Source organism: Lepidochelys olivacea (assembly GCF_965140295.1).
Source record: "Lepidochelys olivacea isolate rLepOli2 genome assembly, chromosome: 11".
NCBI lineage: Eukaryota > Metazoa > Chordata > Testudines > Cheloniidae > Lepidochelys > Lepidochelys olivacea.
This window is the reverse complement of record NC_140421.1, coordinates 34,435,993-34,455,170: the sequence shown is the minus strand read 5'-3', so window position 1 is coordinate 34,455,170 and position 19,178 is coordinate 34,435,993. Positions and strand designations below refer to the sequence as shown.

The 19,178-nt window shown below is 39.7% G+C and overlaps 1 protein-coding gene across 1 annotated transcript in view; it reads left to right on the top strand.

The window, feature by feature from the left end:
• DPP4 (dipeptidyl peptidase 4) overlaps positions 1-19,178 on the top strand; it is a 74,954-nt gene that overhangs the window by 48,171 nt on the left and 7,605 nt on the right. The window contains exons 16-23 of the mRNA XM_084643435.1: positions 170-294; positions 1,450-1,497; positions 4,074-4,172; positions 6,483-6,552; positions 8,563-8,757; positions 9,911-9,965; positions 14,679-14,778; positions 17,254-17,318. Coding sequence (XP_084499561.1) covers positions 170-294; positions 1,450-1,497; positions 4,074-4,172; positions 6,483-6,552; positions 8,563-8,757; positions 9,911-9,965; positions 14,679-14,778; positions 17,254-17,318 — 757 coding nt within the window. The remainder of the gene's footprint in view (positions 1-169; positions 295-1,449; positions 1,498-4,073; positions 4,173-6,482; positions 6,553-8,562; positions 8,758-9,910; positions 9,966-14,678; positions 14,779-17,253; positions 17,319-19,178) is intronic.

The window sequence follows — 19,178 nt, the reverse complement described above, 5'->3', positions numbered from 1 at the left end:
CTCTGTTCTACATACATGCTTATGCATGGTTTGTACAGAGATATATCTTTGATGCAAAATAGACAAATTCCATCTGGCATTGTTTAGTCACCTGACAACTGTGGTGACTGAATGGACATTTTCAGAAATGTCATTTACCTTTTAAACGAAACTTTCCATCACTTTGCAGAGTGTCAGCTGGAAATGGTCCAACCACACCTAAGTGCGTGAGCTGTGATCTGGACAAAGAGAGATGTCAGTATTATTCTGCATCCTTCAGCAGTGATGCACAATATTATCTGCTGAATTGTTATGGTGAGTATAACCCAAACTAGTAGATGCGGATGTGACTCAGTATTTAATTAGGAGGGGTTCAACCACGATGTCTGTGGTACGTGCTAAAGAACAATGCTATGTGTTCATTGTTGTTTCTTTGGATTTATGCAGTAATTAACAACTGCCTGTCCTAGGCTCGAAGCACCTGTCACTCAAATTATAAGAATAAAAATAAAATGGAATGATAGCTTACCCCAACAGTCAGCAGAACTCAACCCCCCAAGAAAACATACAATTCCCCTCTCCCATGCAGATCTAACCCCCAGCAAGACCTATCTCTGAAGCTGCCTGTGCAAACAGATGCATCTTGCAGCATGCTCAGAGGGACAACAGATTAGGGTCAGTGGCATGTGCCAGTGCTGACGGCTTATCTCGAAGAATGAGCTACTACAGCCCCCTCTCTTCAATTCTGAACACTTTAATGCCCTAAAGTATCATAGAAGTGACACTCTCACTCCAGAAGTGGAGTGAGGAAAATAGATTCTTGCCTTCTTTGATGACTGGTGGTTCAAGGAGAATCAGTGGCAGAATTCCATAGGGAGACTTGTAAGGAAAGATGCTGCTGTAGAGAGCTGTATATTGTGGAAGGACTTGGATGTTCCTTTGGGAGCAAGGCCAGCGATTTACATTTTAGGGAAGAGAAATCCTCAGTGAGTGCGATTAATATAAGGGGAGAGATAGTGAGCCTGTTTAAAAAAAAAAGTCCAAGAAATATTTAGTGTCCAATATTTAGGGTCCAAGAAATATCTGAGCTCTCCTCCTGAGTCACTGACCTACTGGCACACATACTGGAAAGTGATAGGGACGAATTAGCTAGTTCAGGGAAAAAAGCATTTGAATCACCCCTGAGTTCTGAACTGCACATTGTTTTAAGGTGCTGAAATCTTAAGCCAATGCTTTTGCACTTTGGGTCTCTCTCAAACATGGAAGGGAGCGGGGAACCTGGGGCTTCTGTGGAAAGTAGGTGGAGGGCCTTTGGGGAGACTTTTGGGGTCTCAGTGATGGTTCTTAAAAAATTCAGATACTTTCCCAAGCTGAACATTCTGGGAATCACACTCTCCTAGTTTGTGTTACAGGATCACGTTTAAAAAGGCATTCAACTAAAACACAGATGTTCTTTTCTTGTGTCAACAGGTCCCGGCCTGCCCACTTCTGTGCTGTCCAGAAGTAGTGATGATCATGGTATTTGATCTTCTCTATTTTCAATTGCAATGTGTGTCTGCGTGTGTAGTAGATATGGGGTGTCCTTAGTCTTAGGGTATTTTAATTTTTGACAAAAAGAAAAGGAGTACTTGTGTCACCTAGTCTCTAAGGTGCCACAAGTACTCCTTTTCTTTTTGCGGATACAGACTAACACAGCTGCTACTCTGAAACCTAATTTTGACAGTCAATTGTGTCCTGGCTAACTCTAAGCTTTTCCCAGTAGAACGAGATAAAATGCACTGGAATTCAGTAATCAGACTTGCCATTTATTTCTGTTGTTGTTTTAACAAGGTGTATTGATTTTTCAGCATTGATTTAAATCAGCGAGCAAGAAAACTTGATTTAAATAATAAATTTTACTCTTGCTTTTTACTTTTTAGTTATTTTCCTAAAGCAAGGTTCATTCTCATTGGTTGGTATAACCATTAAATTATATTGATTTGCAACTAACTGTAGCCATCACAAAAAATTTGATACTACTTTTTGCTAACAAGGAGGATATACTATATATAAGTAATTATATAGCTCAACATTTTGTTCATATTCTTAATTTTCACATTTTTATTATGTTAGAAAATAGTGAATGATGCATTTCTTGTTCACTAGGTAAAATTTTACTCATGATTTCTGCCAAGGTGCATTTGGATGGAAACTGGAATTCAGTTAAAAGTGTACAAAACCAACCCTAATAAGTTGTTTTTCTACAAATAAAGTTACCTTACATGTGTTGGATACATAAGGAACAAAAGCAGGTTTATACCATGTTTTGCATTTCAAACTGATTTATTAAACAAAGGACATATTAACTGCAGTTAGGGAATTTATGGGTTGTTTCTGGTCACCATAAGCCAGATTTTCAAAAGTAGTTGGGTGCCTAAAGGTGCAGATAGGTACCTAAAGGGGCTGGGTGTGAATCTGTTCAGGTGCTTTTGAAAATCCCAGTATGCTTTATTACTTTTGGTGTCAGTTTAACTAGCAGGTGCATAGACAATATAATCTTCATTTGGACTAGTTCATTCAAAGTTGAGAAACTGATCGGGTGTTGGGAAAAAAAGCAGGAAAGTTTGTTTTCCTTTTCCAATCCATTAATAAAAAGCAGGTGAGAGAAGATGAGATCTACTAATGCTATAAAACCTTGAAGCACAAGGGGCCAGATTTTCAAAGGTAATTAGGCACCTAAAGATGCAGATGGATGTATAGGGCTAGATTCACAAGTAGGACTTAGGTGCGTGTCACTTTAGACATCTAAATCCACAATTTAGATCCACAAAGCCCCTGCTTAATTGCCACCTAACTGTGGAGGCAGCTACATTTCCACTGGTTAAATCCCCTATGCACCTAAATTTCTGCCACTGGGCATGTCCATAGCTGCATCAGTCCTGAAACCACTGAACTGTTTGGTGCCTAACTCACACCTAAGCCTTGGTTGAAGTCACAAGCTAGCACTCCCCCACCTATCTCACCTGAAGGTGCGGATCTGATGGATGTGCTCAGAATCCACCTTAAAGCATATCTACCGAATTGGGCCGTGCACATAATACAGCCAGACACTAAACACTAGCCCAATGGTCAGAGCACTCACGCAGGATATGGGAGACCTGAGTTTGAATCTCCATTCTGCCTGATGCAGCTATGCAGTATTCTGGGGCAGATCTCAAACTCTGCTGTTGAAGGCACAGGTGCCAGCTTCCTGAGCACCCCAGAAGTGCTCAAACCCCAGGCCTGACTTAGACACCTAACTCCATGAGAGGGCTCTCAGCTTTGAATCCCAAACAAAAAGAAGGACATCCATCTGGCTGAGATTTAGCCATCTAGTTCCCTCTGAGGGCAGGGATTGGGCCTCACCCCTCTCTTTGGCATTTCCTATTGGTTAGCTCGGGCAGTTCTCCACTCAGCTTGCTGGCTTCTGTGAATCTCATTCTTAGGCACCTAACTCTCCCCATGCATTGTACAGCGAGCTTGGCCACCTAACTCAGAGCTGTGAATTCCACCTGGTGGCAGGGCGCCTACATGTTAGGCACTGCGATGTTCAGCCTAAATCTCCTTTATGAATCTAACCCCTAGTGAGATTTTCAAAAGCACCTAAGCACAACACACAACTCCCATTGAAATCAATGGAAGCTGGGTGTGAATCTGTACAGGTGCTTTTGAAAATCCCAGTATGCAAAAGTTCTTCTGAACAACAGAAACTGAAAGTGCTTAAATGTAGAAAAATATAAATACCAGCATTTGCTCTATTAAAAAGACTGAAAATAATATGAATATTTAATTTACAGGAAATTGAGTTGACCTCAAAAGTTGAAGCATCTTCCCCCAATTGTGTATATAACTTTTTTAAAAAATAGCAACCTGTAACTCATTAGAATTTGAAGAGGGCTCAATGATTCAGCATATTTTTATTTATTTAAATTATTTGAATAGATTATAGTAAATTTCAGTCCTAATGTAGCTTGTCAATTTCAAATTGAATTTTAAACAGGTTTATTTTTAAAAAGGAAAAATGAATGATTTTTTAAATTTAAATTAAATACATTTTTATCCACCTTGTTATTTAGTCATCAGAATTTTGGAAAACAACACAGATTTGGACAGTATGTTGAAGGATATTCAAATGCCTTCCAAAAGAGTTGACAACATTAGTCTGAATGGATACAGTAAGTTAAAAATATGTCTTAATTCTTTACCATTTTTAGGAAAGATGCAGTACATTTTAAAAATCCCAGGCTAGAAACTTTCTTAAATATATTCTAATTGAAGACTAAAGCTGTATTTATTTTGGTTCTTAAAACTTTTAGTTTTGAGAGAGAGAAAGAGAGAGAGTTTGTTTGTGTGTGTGTAAATAGTGAAATGACAGCACCATTGAAATTACACAGAATAAAACCAGCTGCTACCCTTGACAAATTTCTTTTGTAGAGTATATATCATTGTGCTTTCTTCTTGATGATGTTGTGGATGACTGCTCTTTAGTTGCTAATATATGTGGTGGGGTGAAGAGTCAAAATTAAAGGATAAAAGTGCTGCTACGCCAGAAAGCTCATAGTAGAATTTTAATTGGTTTAAAGAGATTACTCATTTATGTTAATTTAAAGGCACATTTAATGTGGGTGGCTTGTGTTTGAAGACAGAGATCATGCTGGAGTGGTACTATGATTATTCAAAAATAGATGCAGGATCTAAATTTCTAGAAAACTTTTTTGGGTTATTAAGGCCCCCAATTCAGCAAAGCACGTAAGCATGTGTGTAACTTCAATATGTGATTAGTCCAATTGAAGTCAGTGGAATGACTCTCATGCTTAAAAGTATGTGTATGCCTGAATATTCTACTGACTCCGGGTTTTCTGAATAACAATATAACAATGTGTTAGTGCTTAAAGAATTTGTTTTAAGTGGTTATTGTAGATGATAGATATGGGGCTAAATTGCCCAGTAGGTGAATTCGCCACTAATGCTTTATGAATCTTGCTGGTTTGGATTTGCATGGTGTCAAGGAACCCAAACCAGTTGGTTTGGCTCATGGCCTCTTAAGTTTCCTTGGAGTCTTGCCTTGAATTGATACTTGGTTGAGGAACATTGATAGGCTATGAGAAGTATGCACAGTGCCTTCCCGGACTATTCTTGATTCCAACTTCTAGTGTCAGCCTGTTTTTTGTGACACACATTCACTCTGTTCAACAAAATGATCATTCTTACAGGAATCAAGTTTTACAAACTTTGTTGCACTTTTTTGATACCTCCCTCCTCCCACTGTTATCTCATTAATATTATAGCTCTCCTTTATCTTTGTGTTTCTGTCTTTTATTTCTAGTGACACTTTTAGTAGGGTTAAAGATGGAAACTACCAGGGAAGATGGAGGTTTAAAGATGATCTTCATGCTATCAGTTGTGTGTTCATCTTTTTATTCCTTCTTCCTCTTACTACTTCATCTCTTCTGGGTAGAAGCTGTTGGGTAAGGGGAATTTCCTCTTCTTTCTTTGTTTAGCACTGGACAGAAAAAAAAATCCCACTGATTTAAACTTCAGATCCAAATATCCTCTTCAATCCATGTGTCTTGTACATCTCAATGAAGATGCGTATACCTATATCTACAGAGCACAGAGGAAAAACACTTTCAACAGCATATGACCCAGAGTCTTAATTTTTGAATGTCTCACTTAGCACCTTTATATTTTAACATCATGTGTAGTCTGAACTCTACAAACTCCTGAAACACTTGGACTCTAACCATTAGAACACAACACATTCCTATAACACTCATTACACTCTGTGTGCAACATCCATTCCAGTAAAATCCTTCAGTGAACAAGCAAACCACTAAGTCTGCAGAACTCCCTATATCCTTCTCAGTCTGCACTTAATATGTTTAGTTAACTCATATCAGCCCAGCTCTTCCATCACAGTTGTGAGAGGAAAAGCATGGAATTATATTGCTATTCCCCATGATGTAAATATAATAAAACACATTTCTTAGATTTTGTTCATAGACCATTGAACGGAGTTCGTTGTTCCACACTTACCTGGGAAGTTCATAATTTCCACTCAATTTTCTCTCTCATTTGGGACATGGGAGCTAGAAAGTTGACTAGAAAAGCATTTTCTGAGCTGATATCAGACTGGCAGCACGCCACTTTGTGAAGATTTCCACATTAAATGTAGACTCTTACCTACAGAAAACATACTGATAATTTTTTTAAAAAAATTGTAACTACCAGCTTCAGAATTTCCAGTGACTTACTTTTAAACCATGAAGACATTAGGAGTCAAGATTTCTAATTAACCTAGTAAATCTAAATCTAGACTAATTTGTTTTAGGGCATTTTTGAATAAAATAAAGTTTTTTGTACAATTTTTAAAAAATTAATGGATGACTCAAACATACTTTACTGATTATGTGAACAGTGCGGCTGTATGTTAGTTATTCCATAGCACGACTAATACAAATCAAACTTTTTTTTTTTACTTTTAGCATTGTGGTATCAGATGATCTTACCTCCCCATTTTGCTTCATCGAAGAAGTACCCTCTGCTCCTTGATGTGTAAGTCTTCAAGTACATTAGCAACGTAATCACTTTCATTTCCTTCAAAGACTTCTAATAACTTCAGAAAACACATAACTGGCCTCTAATTACCTTTAAAAGTGGGTTTAAGAGACAGAGAAGCCATTGTGAATACCAGTTTTCTGTAGATTGTCATGTGGTTTGTTCTACAGTGGACCTCCTAAGCATGTGGACTGTCAGATGCTGCAAGGTTTAACAAGGGTATCTATTGCTTATGGCCCTGGATACTCTTCAGGCATAATCCTCTAAGATTCTGTGCCCTTTTCTTGAGGTGCTGAGCATCCTCAGCTCCCACTGAAGTCAATAGGAGTTCAGGGCACACAAGAGTTCCCCTTTATCTTTGAGGACCAGGCCCTGTTTCCAGATTGTTCTGAAAACAGCTGACCATAGTCCTTTTGCAGCCTGACCCAAAACCCATTGAAGTCAATGGATAGAATCCAATTGACTTCAGCAGGCTTTCAGTTGGACCAATAATACATATTAGAGGCAACTGACTAGAAAACCGTGGCTAAGTGACAAATTTGTCTAACTTTTCCTGGTTCCAAAACCCAGAAAAGAAATTTGCTCTTCAGGTAGGTTAGGTTTATGTAAGAGAACTGTACTGTATTGTACAGGTATGTGATAATCTTCATATTAACAGAGAAATCAGGCCAAGGAATTCATAAGCACAAAAAAGAAGACACATTCACTGGACCTTGAATATATTTTCTTTGTTCCTTTTCTTCCTCACTCTCTTCTGCTCATACTAATGTATTTTCATTAATTATTTTTTCTTTAATGAGAATGACTGAAATTGGCTATGCATAGAAATGGCTAACTAACTTCCATATTTACTGAAAACTGGCTCCACAAGGAGAATAGCATAATTCAGGAGTTACATTGTTTTCCTCTCAACACAGAACTCAGCGACCTCTTTTTCTTTATTTAATAGCATTGGATAGAATTATTCATTATTTGCCTACTTATAGTTGTAATGAACAGTAAACCCCCTTCACTTGTTAAAAGGGCCTCTTGATGTTCTGACATATGTATGGATCAGTTTTGAAAGTGACGTGCATAGACATAGGAGGTAGATAACGAGTCCTTTTATTGTTCAGATTTTTTTCTGTTAATGCCTATTTTCCCTTTTAAAAAGGCTCCTCCTTTTTCCCCAAAAGGGAAATAGAGTTGGTTATTTTGGGGCCCAGTCTTGCAGGTCCTACTCATGTAAGGTCTCCCATTAAGAATAAACAAGACAGCACACAATGAATTCTTCAGAAACAGAATGCTAGATTAGTAAAGATGATACTTGCTGATCTAGCTAATCTAACCGTATCTGTTTGAGTACTTATGCAGCCCCATGTCCATAATATCTGAGTGCCTCCAAAGTAGTTAAAAAACAAAGTACAATAACAATCACTTCTCATTTCTTCCTTCCAAGCCTCTATGAGAAATAGTTTGATTAGTCTGTAGGGTGGTTTTTTGTTTTTAAATTTCACTGATGAGTCACTGAAAGTGTGATGAAATAACATGGGGTTTTTGTTTTGTATTTTCACAAGTGAAGGCTGTTTACTGTTGATTTAACATTTTAATGAGACAAATAATGAATAATAATTAAACAGAGCACCAGAAATAGATTCATTCGGTTAAACAATAGCATCAATTTGAAACAAAGAGACAAAACAAAGAGAGAGGGACTTTGCTTAGGATTCTTGATCCCCTATTGAAATCATCTCATGGTTGTTACTACAGTGCAAAGCAATTGAATTCCTCCTAAAAAGGGCCAGGTTCTGCAGTGCTTATTCATGTGAATAATTCCACTAAGATTGCTGCTCTTACCCAGTAAAAGCAGGGGTTTGGGGTAAGCAGTGGATGGGTTTCACACATTTCTGATGCTCAGTTTAGTTTTTAAGTTTGCCTGTTTGATTTTCAGCAATAACTGTATCACATATTCTTTATGAGAGAATAAATGAACAACAGATGTTTTACTCCTTTGGGATTCTTTCACAGCTATGCAGGGCCCTGCAGTCAGAAAGTAGATTATGCTTTCCGTATCAATTGGGCTACATACCTTGCAAGCACAGAACAGATCATTGTGGCTAGCTTTGATGGCAGAGGAAGTGGCTACCAAGGAGACGAAATTATGCATGCAGTAAATCGAAGATTGGGAACATATGAAGTAGAGGATCAAATCTCAGCAGCTAGGTAAGCACACAGAACTGTTTCATTAACTATTATAACGCTTGATGTCTCAACTGTTGAAGTTTTAAGAGTGATAAACCAAGGCACTCTTCTTTCTATTCAATAAACAACTCATAAAAATCAGGGGGGAGGGAGGCAGAAATAGATTTGTCAAATAGTTACACTGAAATTTGTACCAAAAAACTGGCTAAATACTGTTTAATTCTATATGCTGAGCCGTAGTCATGTTTAATTAGTATATAAATAAAACAAGGAACATCATGACGTACAGTGAGGGGAGGCTCTGCTTCATCAGCAAAAACTTTATTCTAGTGGAAATATTATAAAAGAGAGAGAGGATAATCTTGTCACTGTAGCATATGACTTGGAGTCAAGAGACCCAAGTTCTACTTTGGACTTGTCCACAAACTTTCTTTTGTGACTCTGTGCTAGTAGTCACTTACGGTGCAATTTTCAAAATGTGTATGTTTATTATATACCATCTCCTAATCATTACCTTACTAATATTTAACTGTTGACTGATGACCAAGGACTTTTTGATAGGGAGCACAAAAAGCAGACTATATTTTAAAACAAATTATTGTGTTCAGTTCATCAAGACTGACTTCTGTTTGTATCTGCTGAGCTAATCAGCATTTTCACCTGTAGTCCTATTCACCATTCAGCTTATACTGGTGGACCTAGCTGAAGTAAATGAAGTCAGTGAGATTGCACCAGTATCACTGAGAGGTAAACTTCAGTGTTGAAAAGGAATTTACCTGACTTGAGTTTCAGGGATTGTTTTTCAGCCCTCATCTCTCCTGTAAGGACCAGATGTAATCCCTGGCTCTTACCATTTCATATCTTTGGGGCTGCCAATATCATACCAAAAAATCATCTAGGCTAAATCTGAGCTGAGCATTTTTTTTTACAAAGCCGCCAGGTTTTGTTTTCTGTCAGTTACACACACAAAAACCTTCAAAATCCCCAGATTTTATGAAGTTCAGAAAAAGGTGAAACATTACATTTTGTCTCAAGCAATCACTGGCCCAACTAGTCCAGCCCTAGCTGTGTGAGTTAAAATGTCAGCATGTCAGAAAACAGGGAATTCCATGTGATTACTACTACTCTAAAATCTCTGCAATCTAGTGAGTGTTTGATTTTTGTTTGCATTTAGAAAATTTTCTGAAATGAGCTTTGTCGATAAGAACAGAATAGCTATTTGGGGCTGGGTGAGTATTCAGATTACTTTGGCTGATGAATCTCTATTAGGTAATTATAAAGACTTAGCTGTTATCTTTTACTCTACACAATAGCTACATAATGTGATGAAGTCTGCACTGATGCTGCTTCTGAACATGTCCTATGGACGAAAGGGATACCTCAATTTACAGAGCTATCAAATTGGCAGCTCTTCACTAAGGCCTTGCCTCAGGAAATTTTTAAAGCACATGCCTAAATTGTAATTCTTTGAGTGATGGTCCCTCTGGCGCGCAAAAGACCTGCACAGTCAAGTGGGTGCTGAACGTAATCCAATCTGGCTATATGATAGTGTTTGCATACCTGCCTCCTCCAAAATTCTCCTCCCCACACATCCTTGGAGGCCACTCATGAGGGTATTCTTGAGCAACCCCTTATTGCAGTGAGGAGCAGTAGAACACAGCCGTCCTCAATACCAGGTTTTACCAGGTTTGAGGTTTTACTCAACTTATCTCCTGGTATTGCAAAAGAAGGACTGTTGACGATCACTCCTCTACTTCCACCATCTCAAGTACTTCATTCGCAAATCAAATTTCGCATGGTCACCTTGGCATCTATAATCCCGTCTTTAGAAAAGGACATTTGGTTTATGGCTCTCAGCGTGAAGGATGCCTGTTTTTTCATTTAGACATTCATCCCATTGACAGACGGTTCCTTATATTCATGATGGAATCCGACCATTTTCAGTACAGAATGCTCCCTTTTGGAATAGTGACCGCCCCCAGAGTCCTTACCAAGATATTCTTGGTTGTAGCAGCTCGTGTCAGACATGGTGATCTCATTATCTTCCTGTAACAAGGTCACACTCACCTCTTGCGAGTGCTACCTGGTTGAGTGCGTGTGCCTGCACTCTCTCTCTGTTTGTGGTGGGTCTTCAGTGACTCAGCCCTCTGACCAAGTCATGCACAGTCTGTGAGATAAAAGCAACGCAAGCCCCTTTCGGGGTACAAGTCCAACAGGGGCCTCTCTCAGAGCCCTCTGTAATGTCTCTCTGTTTGTCCCTGCTCCGGAATAGAGCATTGCCCCATGGCTCCTTCCCTGGAGGCAGTATCTTTGTCCTCTCAGGGCCTTTCTGGCCCCCCAGCTCTTCAGCTGGGCCACTACAGTTCAGTTCCCCTTCTGGGGTGCCTCAAAGTCCAGGCTACTTTCCCAGTGGCTGGCGGGGGCAAGGACCCAGGTCCGCCCTCTACTGTGGGTCCCAGCCCAGGGACCCTATAGATAGCAGCCGTTCACAATGTCCCTTTAAATAAACTGTGTTACCGCTATAATTCCCTGGGCCACTTCCTTATGGCTCTTGCACATTCTTCACCCTTATCTCATGGCCTTGTCCTCATGGAGTCCCAGCAGCCAGTCTGGAGCACCATCCACTCTCCTCCAACTCTAGCAAAGAACTGAACTTGCTCTGGCCCTGCAGGTCTTCTTGTAATGACCAGCTGGGCCCTGATTGGCTGCTCCTCACATAGCCACTCTAGGCAGGTTGGCCACTCTACTGCCCTGTTCTGGGGTGGGGTGTGGCAGGGCCACAAGGCCTCCAGCCGGGGGTTTCAGGGCCTAGTCTACCCCTTAGCACTTCCTCTGTCTCGACGCCTGGCTACTTGTCACCAAGTCCCTCCAGGAAACATATGAGTCAGCTTCTGTAATGCTGCATCTCCTCTCCTCACTGGGAGTCAGTGTAAATCCTGAAAAATCTAGTCCCACCCCCACGCAATCTCTGGACTTCTTCGAGGTCACCTTGAATTCTATCACCGTAAAAGCATATTTGCCCAGGGACAGTGACTGTGAACAATATTGTAGTGCAGATCGAAGGCAACCCTAGAGTATCGGTCAAGACCTTTCTGTCTCTCTTGGCCTCATGGACCTACATCACCCTATTCACAAGACTCCACTTTCATTGCTTTCAAATGTGGCTGCAGTTGATGTATTCTCCAAACTGCTATCCCTAAACCTTATGGTAACATTTCCTGGCAGGGTAGTGTCTTCCCTATTATGGTAGACAAATCCTCATTGGGTATGCATGGGCGTCTTCTTTCTTCCTTCTTCTCTGATAGGATCATTATTACAGATGCATTGCTGTTCGGTTGGGGAGCCCACTTGAACAGCTGCACAGAACAAGATACCCGGACATCTCAAGATTCCAAGATGCACCTCAGTGTCCTGGAGTTGCAAGTAGTCCAGAAGCTATGCAAGTCCTTACTTCCATTCATCCACACTCACCATGTCCTTATAATGCCAGACAAGGTTACGACTGTCTTCTACATCAACACGCAGGGAAGAGTGAGATTCATCTCCCTGTGTGCAGAAGAAGTCAGCATGTGGAGTTGTTGTGTCAGCAGTTGAATCACCCTATCAGCAGCTTACCTGTGGGGAAGCAGAATGTGCTTGTAGACTCTCTCAGCAAACGTTTTACAGTTGACATGAGTAGGAGCACAATGATTTGATATTATGCAGGGTTCTGTTCACCTCTCAAAGGAACAGGAGATGCATCACTTATTGCTACACAGGAGCCCTAGGTCACCACTCCCAGGCCAATGTTCTGCTTCTTCCTTGGACAGACCAGTTCAGCCATACCTTCCCTCCACTACCCCTCCTGTCAGGAGTTCTATGCAAAATCCGGCTGGACGGGGCATGAGTCATCCGGATCACCTCTTATTGACGCAGACAATTTTGGCTTCCCAACTCCTATGCATGTCATTCTGACTACTGATCATACTCCCAGTGAGCTCCTGACTCAGGGGAACTGCAAGATCAAGCACCCCGGTCTGCATCTGCTCCTCCTCCAGGCTTGGTATTTAGATGAGCATCATCCTTAGAATGCTCATGCTCCACGACCATGCGAGACATCCTCTGCTGGAAGATGTTATCTCGCTAAATGGAGACGCTTTTCTTTTTGAGTACATCAAAGGAGCATTCTTTTAGAAACTGCAGATAGTCTTCTCATCTTGGACTACATCCTCTCTCTGAAGACATCAGGCCTGTCCATCAGCTCCTTGTGAGTCCATTTGGGGACAGTCAGTGCATACCATCCACCTTCTACTCCATCTTCCCACATCCCCTGACCACTAGATTTTGGGAAGGCCTAATCAGAATCTTCCTACCTATTCAGAAGCCTCCTCCCCAGAGGGACCTGAACCTTGTTCTCAGTAATCACAAGGCCCCCCTCTGAACCTTTAGCTTCTTGCTCCATGTCTCTCCTTTCCTCAAAGCCCTCACCTCAGCTAGAAGGGTTGGTAAGCTTGCAGCGATGATGGCAGATCCTCCTTACAGTATATTCCATAAGGATAAGGTTACTTTGCATATACACCCCAAATTCACCCCCATTGTAGTTTCAGAATTTCACCTTAACCAATCAATTCACTTACCTTTGTTCCTCCCAAAACCACATGATTCCTTAGGAGAATGAAGACTCCGCTCCTTCTGTGTTTGGCAGGCCTTGGCCTTTTACCTGTAAAGAACAAAATCAATCAGGAAATCCTTGAGACTTTTCATCGCTATCGCAGAAAGAGTCAGGGGGCATGCCATTTCTACCCAGGTAATCTCCAAATGGCTCTCTGGCTGCATTCTACTCTATCACCCCTCCCCCCATGGAGTGAGAGTTTATTCTACTGGAGCACAAGCAACAACTATGGCATCACTTCAGGAGATGCCCTTCGGTGGACATGTGGGGCTCCATTCATACATTCGCAAGACATTCTGTCCTGGTGCAGGACTTCTCTGCTGATGCCTCCTTTGGGATGGTGGTCCTCCACTCATCCTACTTAGGTACTGCTTCTCAGTCACCCTCAGTGGACTACAGTAGGGACCATCATTTGAAGAAGAAGGGGACGTTACTGACCTGTAACTGTGGTCCCTGTCTGTATTCCACTACTTGTCCTCCTTTCCCTCTGCTTTGGATCTTCTCTGATTTACAGTAGAGAAGGAACTGCCCTGCTGTTTATCCCCTCAGACAGAGGTATGAGATGAACCAGGGTGCATGGATGGACTAATGGACACTACTTTCAACTCTCCAGCTGTGGGCACATGGTGGAATGCAGATAGGGACCACGCTTCTCGCAGAACTTCCAGTTACTGGTCAGTCACTATCCCACGCATTGATAGCCCCATTGATTTCAGTGGGACTGCTTGTGTGCTTGAACTTAAACATGTATAAGTGCTTTGCCATACTGGGACTGATGGGCCCAATCCTGCAGTAGCTTCCATGAGTGCTGATCCCTAAGCGTATGAATGTCATTGAAGTCACTAGACTCTGCAGCTGCTTGAGGGTTAGTCCATTGTTATCCCATTGCAAGGTAAGGATAAGTTCCTAAAATTACTTCTCTTTAAATGTTAAGAGGAAATTTTCAAAACTGGCCTCTAAACTGTTGAGTGCAATTGCTTATGGCAGCAAGTAACACCTTTTTGATATTATGCTGCCTGCTTGCTTCTGCATATCAGGTACTTAAACATCTGTGTAGTGGGCTAGTTTGTGAATTTCACATCTGCCCATAGTAAAGGGTAATGCGTTGTTGCCTTGCCCTGGAGCAGACTGAAATGGAGATTGTCACTCCCCAAGTCATAAACTTGATTCTTGATCTTCCTGCTCCAGAGGGAGTACCAAAATCGTGATGGAGGTCTTAATATAAAAAACAGGTGTCAAAAGTAGTGGAGCAGATGGACCCCTTAAAATAACTGTATTGTTTTCTTCTCAGTCTTATGGGGGGTACGTGACCTCCATGGTGCTTGGATCTGGAAGTAAAGTGTTCAAGTGTGGAATAGCTGTAGCCCCTGTGTCACGCTGGCAATATTATGGTATGTGATGTCTTCTCAGTTACAAATATTCTCATATGATTTGCAGCATAGAGGCTGCGGAGAATTGATTCTTTGATTGTATAATACTTTGATTGTATATTAACTGGATGATCTCTCATAAATGCCATTTGGTCTGTTTTGGTGAGCTGTTGTTCAGTATTACACAATCTCTCCAAATTCTGTTTTTCATTTAAAAAGTCAGATCCTAAATTTAAGATAATCTGTTTAACCTTTATAAAGCACAGAATTACTGTAATATTTGCAATATTACTATAATGTAAATGTCTGCATTTGAATTCATAAACTGCCATGTGTTCTAAAGTGTTGAGAGATCATTACTGAGTGTTATAAAATTAATTATTATTGGTACTTGTTTCTTTAAATTACTACTTTGGTTACAAGATTGAACTATAGGAAGAATAATAACATTTGTGTTTGTAAATTTATCTCTTAAAGGGACATTGAGTATTTTTAAGCCACAGATGTGAATTGCATCAAAATTATTTCATTAAGTTTAAAATTCAGATTTTATAATTCTAGTTAATTCTCTGAAGAAAATCCATCAAGAGACTGGATGTCTGGAAAATAAAATCTCTGTACACATATAACTCATTGTAGGGCCAAACAAAAAACAGTTTCTGTGTTTACATGGTAGTAAAAGGTTTCAGAGTAGCAACCGTGTTAGTCTGTATCCGCAAAAAGAACAGGAGGACTTGTGGCACCTCAGAGACTAACAAATTTATTAGAGCATAAGCTTTCATGTGGTGCCACAAGTACTCCTGTTCTTTTTATGGTAGTAAAGGGAACACTCCCATCTTAGTCTCACTTAGTACATTGATTTGTTCGTGATTGGTCCTTTAATGCTGTCACATGAAAAATGTGGCAGGATTGAAAACAGATTATTGCAAGGTTCTATTTATTCTTACAAAAGACTTATTTATAAATTTTTTATATGTATAATGTAAAACAAAAGATTATAATTGCCTGTAGGAGCTTGTTTGTTAGAAGGAGCAATGTCAAGATTGTAGCCTTGAGCTAAGATGGGGAGTCTTACACTGAGTTGGATCTGGTCCTATAAGTTTCCTAGCTAATACGCAAGGGAGCTATTTAAATATCTTTCTCTATGTTTAACTTGGGATAGGATAGGGTGGGTTATTCATTTTTTATGAAACAAGACTAGACCAGCACAGTAGTCACTTAAAATGCTTTACTTTAATAATTAGAATGTTCAGCTTGTGGTTACTACTGTATGCAAGCTTCATTACTGAGAACCTTTGACACTAAACTTTTAAAGCTACTGCATGTTTGTCAAACAACATAAGCGGAAAGTTGCATAAACTAAGGTCAAATAGCCAAGAAATATTAGGCTCTGTGCTGTTGAATTCTTTGGGATTAAATACCCCTTTTGGTGACATTGGTTTAGAAAAATGTTGGCTTTCAGTACCTTCAGAAAAGATGTTTAATGTTAGTGATTTGCAAAAGCCCATATCGGAGTCCACTATATGTAAATGATGAACTTGTGTGGTGAGTAATTGCAGAGTAATTGTAGCCATTAGAATGTGCAGCATAATGAGACACACATCAGATTATTCCCCTCATTTGTTATGTAATGGTCATTTAAAAATACATCCTCTAGTTCAGAAAGTTTTATTTATTATTATTATTTATTTTATTTTGCAGCTTTCAGTTACCTGTAGTTGCTGTACTCAAATTGTCATGACCTTTTAGGGCAGATAATCCAATGTAGCAGGAATCCTATGCAAAGATTTTATTTTCGGTGACAATCAGAAAAACACTAAAATTCCAGACTGTAATTTACTAGATCAGTGAAAAAGACACAGTGGAATTAAAAAGGCAAATCAAATGTAGGTGGTTCTCTATGACACTTGTAGTAACCAATAGTTAAACAGAGATTGAAATGTGTTTATTGTACCTCAATTTGTGGATTTTAGTATAGAAAAAGGCAGCAAATCTGACAATTAAAAAAAATCAGACAACATACTTAAAAATCTCTGAGAAGACCTGAGATACTGAATATAAATGTAAAGATAAAGCAAATAAGGTCCAATTCAGTCATCAGGGAATAATCCAGTTTTGGCAGTTTCCTTTCTTAATATCATTAAATTCTAAATACCTGAGACCATTTATCTGGATGATTTTCAGAAACCAGTCAGTAGATGCTAGAGTCTCCGCAGTTTCTTTAAGATGACTGAAAGAGTAACAATAATGTAACATTGACACAAGGTGTATATTAATATTCAGCATTCAGGTGTCCATGGCAACAGCAGCATTAAATATTCCTAATGATTATGGATACCCTGTGAAGCTCATTAGGGAAAATGGTGACTCTTTCCAAAATGGTAATGCATACCTTATGTCTGTGAGTAACACAACATGTGGACTCTCAGGTAGACAAAAGCACTTATGAAAGTAGAAGGCTTCTACTATATTGTATTCACACTTTTAATATTACAGATTCAATATATACAGAGCGTTACATGGGTCTTCCTGTAGCAAGTGATAATCTGAAAAACTATGAGGTAAGATAGTATTTAATTCCTTTTTTACATAGTTTAAATATACTTTCTCACTGGAGCACATGATATAAGAAATTATTAATACATTCCAATTTTTTCCAGAATAACTTCTTAAGTTACGTGTTAAATATTCAAGTTGTGTTACACTGTGCTTCTAGAAGTCCTAGTGTTACTACTTTCTGGATTTAGAATTAAGTTGTTACACTATTTTCCTGGGGTTGGAGGTATGTTGAATAGATCAGTTTGATCTGGATATTTTACAAACAGTAATCACAAGCTGTAAATCATGGTTTTATTTCAGATACCAAGAAACTGATTCAATTAAAAATGTGATATGCTATTGGGCAAACTATGCTGTGTCTTTAAACAAACTCACTCAACCAAAATGAAGTCACTGTGGTTCCTCTAAGGTTTTGAAATGTGCATTTTTTAGATTATTTGGATACCATGTTGTTAAATTTAGAGAGATCTATCTTTGTTTCATGCCACAAAAAATGTCATGGGCCTGCAGGAAATTAAAAATCCTGAGCCTCCTTTACCCAATTCAGTCAGATTAACTCAAATACTGTGTGTTTCTTTGTAAAATGACAAATAAAACACAGTGCATAAAAAATGAAGAGGAACGCTCTTGCAGTATTGCAGACCTGTAGCTTTCAAAAATCATGACTCAGGTCCCCAAAAAGCATGATTATTTTAAAAATAATTAGATTAAAATATATATATATATTCTTAATATGCTTTCTGGTTTTGGAGCCTGTAGATTGCACTTCATATTTTCACATTTTCCTCCATACTTATGAGAGTTAGAAACAGTTCTGTGTTGTTTTTTGTTTGTTTTTGGTTTTGATTTTTTTCCAAGACTTGCAGTAAATTTGCAAGAGAGCAACACTGCTCCTGTTCAGAATCTGAGGATTCAATCGAAACTGAAGTGGGGAAATCAAATTAAGGGAACTTGGACCCTACTCCGTCAACAAAGTTGTTATACTTCTGGTCTAACCAGATAACTGGAGATTCCCATAGCACAATGGAATACTCACTGAGCCAGCCTAGAAGCTGTAGCCCACCTCCCACAGCCCATGGTGTAGTGGATTTCTTGAAGGAAAAGAAACAGGACCATGTTGACCTGTAGACCAGCTGCCTGAATAACCCCTTGGAGCTGTAAGCAGCTGTGGGTAAAGCAGAGCAGCTCTGAGATGTCACTAAATTACACTAGGGATGGGACCAGCTACTAACAAGAATTAGGGGAGCATAAAACAGCCATTTTAAATGCTTCCAGGGACTTCCACCAGTGTAGTGGGATTCTCTGGTAGGAGTAGAGTCAGCATGACTTGTAGGAATGGAGGCGTGGCTGGGATGTTTCTGTGCCCTGGCTGCCAAAATGGTTTATATGAGCATTTGGCAGCCAGGCACAAATTAGGGCTTCCTGTAGGCACCAGGGACCAAACCAGCACCTAACAAGCCCCAGATTATGAGAGATGCACCTGTTCAGCCCTCATAACCTCATCTGAAGTTCAGCTGTTAATTTGGTTCCAAGAGTCTGTTTGCTGGGAGGAGCTGAGAAAGGAGTGTCAAAGAGTCCATTGTGAGAGGGGGAAATACACGGGGAAGAGTGTGTGTCTGGAGGAGACAGGGAATGGAGGGTTGGTAATTTTGGTGAGTTCAGCACACAATTAGTCTTAAACCACCCGTGGGTTACAAGCAAAGAACGGTAAATTGTGTTCATTGGGAGATGCAGTGAATGTTCTAGGAAATATTTAGATAGACTGAAATATCTGCTTTAAGAACCCGTCACATTTACATAGGCAATACAAGCTATCCTGTGGCAATGACCTGGCTCACTTGAAAGCTGCTGAAAGTGGTGAT